Genomic DNA, 1,720 nt, shown 5'->3' on the forward strand with positions numbered 1-1,720 from the left:
TGCTGGCCACCAGGATCCCCAGGTCCCTTTCCCCTATGCTGCTCTCCAACAGGTCAGTCCCCAACTTATACTGATATCTGGGGTTGTTCTTGCCCAAATGTAGGATTCTACACTTGCCCTTGTTATATTTCATTAAATTTCTCCCTGCCCACTTTTTCAGCCTGTCTAGGTCTCGCTGGATGGCAGCACAGCCTTCTGGTGTGTCAGCCACTCCTCCCAGTTTAGTGCCATCAGCAAACCTGCTGACAGTGAGCTCTATTCCCTCATCCAAGTTGTTGATGAATATATTGAATAGTACTCGTTCCTGTACCGACCCTTGAGGGGCTCCACTAGATACAGACCTACAACTATTGACCACAACTCTCTGCTTTCTTTCCTTCAGCCACTTCACAGTCCACCTCACTACCCGTCGTTCCTCAGTTTAGCCACGAGGATGCTGTGGGAGACGGTATCAAATTCTTTACTGAAATCAAGATAGACCACATGCACTGTGTTACCATCATCTATCCACCTGTTTATGTCTTCATAAAAGGCTATCAGGTTGGTTAAGCATGACTTCCCCTTGGTGAAGTCATGTTGACTGCCCTTAATGACCCTCTTATCCTTGATAAGCCTAGATACAGTGCCAAGGATAAGTTATTCCATCACCTTTTCAGGGATGGAGGTGAGGCTGACTGGTCTATAGTTACCTGAGTCCTCCTGCTTGCCCTTTTTGAAGACTGGAGTGACATTTGCTTTCCTCCAGTCCTCAGGCACCTCTCCCATTCCCCACGACTTACCAAAGATGACGGAGAGTGGCCTAACAATGTCTTCTGCCAGCTCCCTCAGCACCCACAGGTGCATCCTATCAGGACCGTGGATTTATGGATGTCCAGATTGCTTAATTGGTCCTTAACCCAGTCATCATCAACTGAGGCAAACCCCTCCTTTATCCTGACATCTTCTGGGGCCTCAGGACAGGGCTCCTCAGGACAGCCTCCAGCAGTATAGACAGAGACAAAGAAGCACTTGACTTTGCCCAGCAGTTCCTTGTTTAACCATGCAGGTCTCCTGGCTCCTGACAACATGGTGGCGTCCTTCTCCGGGGCAGAAGCCCCATCGGGCGCGGTGCCACAAACAAGGTTGGGGCCACCCTGGGACGGCGCGTGGGGCGAGGTATTGGGCAGGGGCACCGCACGGTTGACGGCTTCTGGGGAAATGGACCTTTGTGTGGGGCAGAGGCCGCATGGTGCCAACCCTGTGCTCCCCGGGTGAGCCTGGGCCAAAAGGGGCAGGGAAAGGAGTTGCAGGAGTGAGGAGGGGAAGGGGATGGGTGGATGGGTGGGGGGTTGCGTTCAGGAGTCCTCCTGGGGTCAGGAGGGCTGCTCCATCCCGAGTCATGCTGGGAGCTGTAGTCTTGTGCTGCCAGGCAGACGCGTTGTTGGCTACACAGCTGCTGTGTTGTCTCTGGCGCTTTGGCTCACTTAAGGTGAGCCATGCCCCAGCATATTCTCTTGGTGGGTGACAGCTGAGCCTCGTGATCCTTAAAAAGGAGGAAGCTTGGGGACACAGCAAGTAAGAAGCATGAGAACCACAAAATCCTCCCTGCGGTGTCCAGAGCAGAAGCTGCAGTGAGTGTTCTGCTGCCCTCCCCATTTCTTATCCCTGTACCCCCGGGGGGGGGGGGGGGGGGGCCCGTCTTCATCTCTTTCTCGTGTTCTTCTTCTCTGCCCTGATTCTC

General features: G+C 53.4%; 1 protein-coding gene across 1 annotated transcript in view; it reads left to right on the forward strand.

Annotated features, from left to right (window-relative positions):
* The first annotated feature begins 1,225 nt into the window (after positions 1-1,225).
* The window catches only part of LOC118174566 (violet-sensitive opsin-like), a 3,465-nt gene continuing 2,970 nt past the window's right edge, over positions 1,226-1,720 (forward strand). The window contains exon 1 of the mRNA XM_035339985.1: positions 1,226-1,250. Coding sequence (XP_035195876.1) covers positions 1,226-1,250 — 25 coding nt within the window. The remainder of the gene's footprint in view (positions 1,251-1,720) is intronic.

The sequence above is a fragment of the Oxyura jamaicensis genome, chromosome 1 (assembly GCF_011077185.1).
Source record: "Oxyura jamaicensis isolate SHBP4307 breed ruddy duck chromosome 1, BPBGC_Ojam_1.0, whole genome shotgun sequence".
In the NCBI taxonomy this organism is placed as follows: Eukaryota; Metazoa; Chordata; class Aves; order Anseriformes; family Anatidae; genus Oxyura; species Oxyura jamaicensis.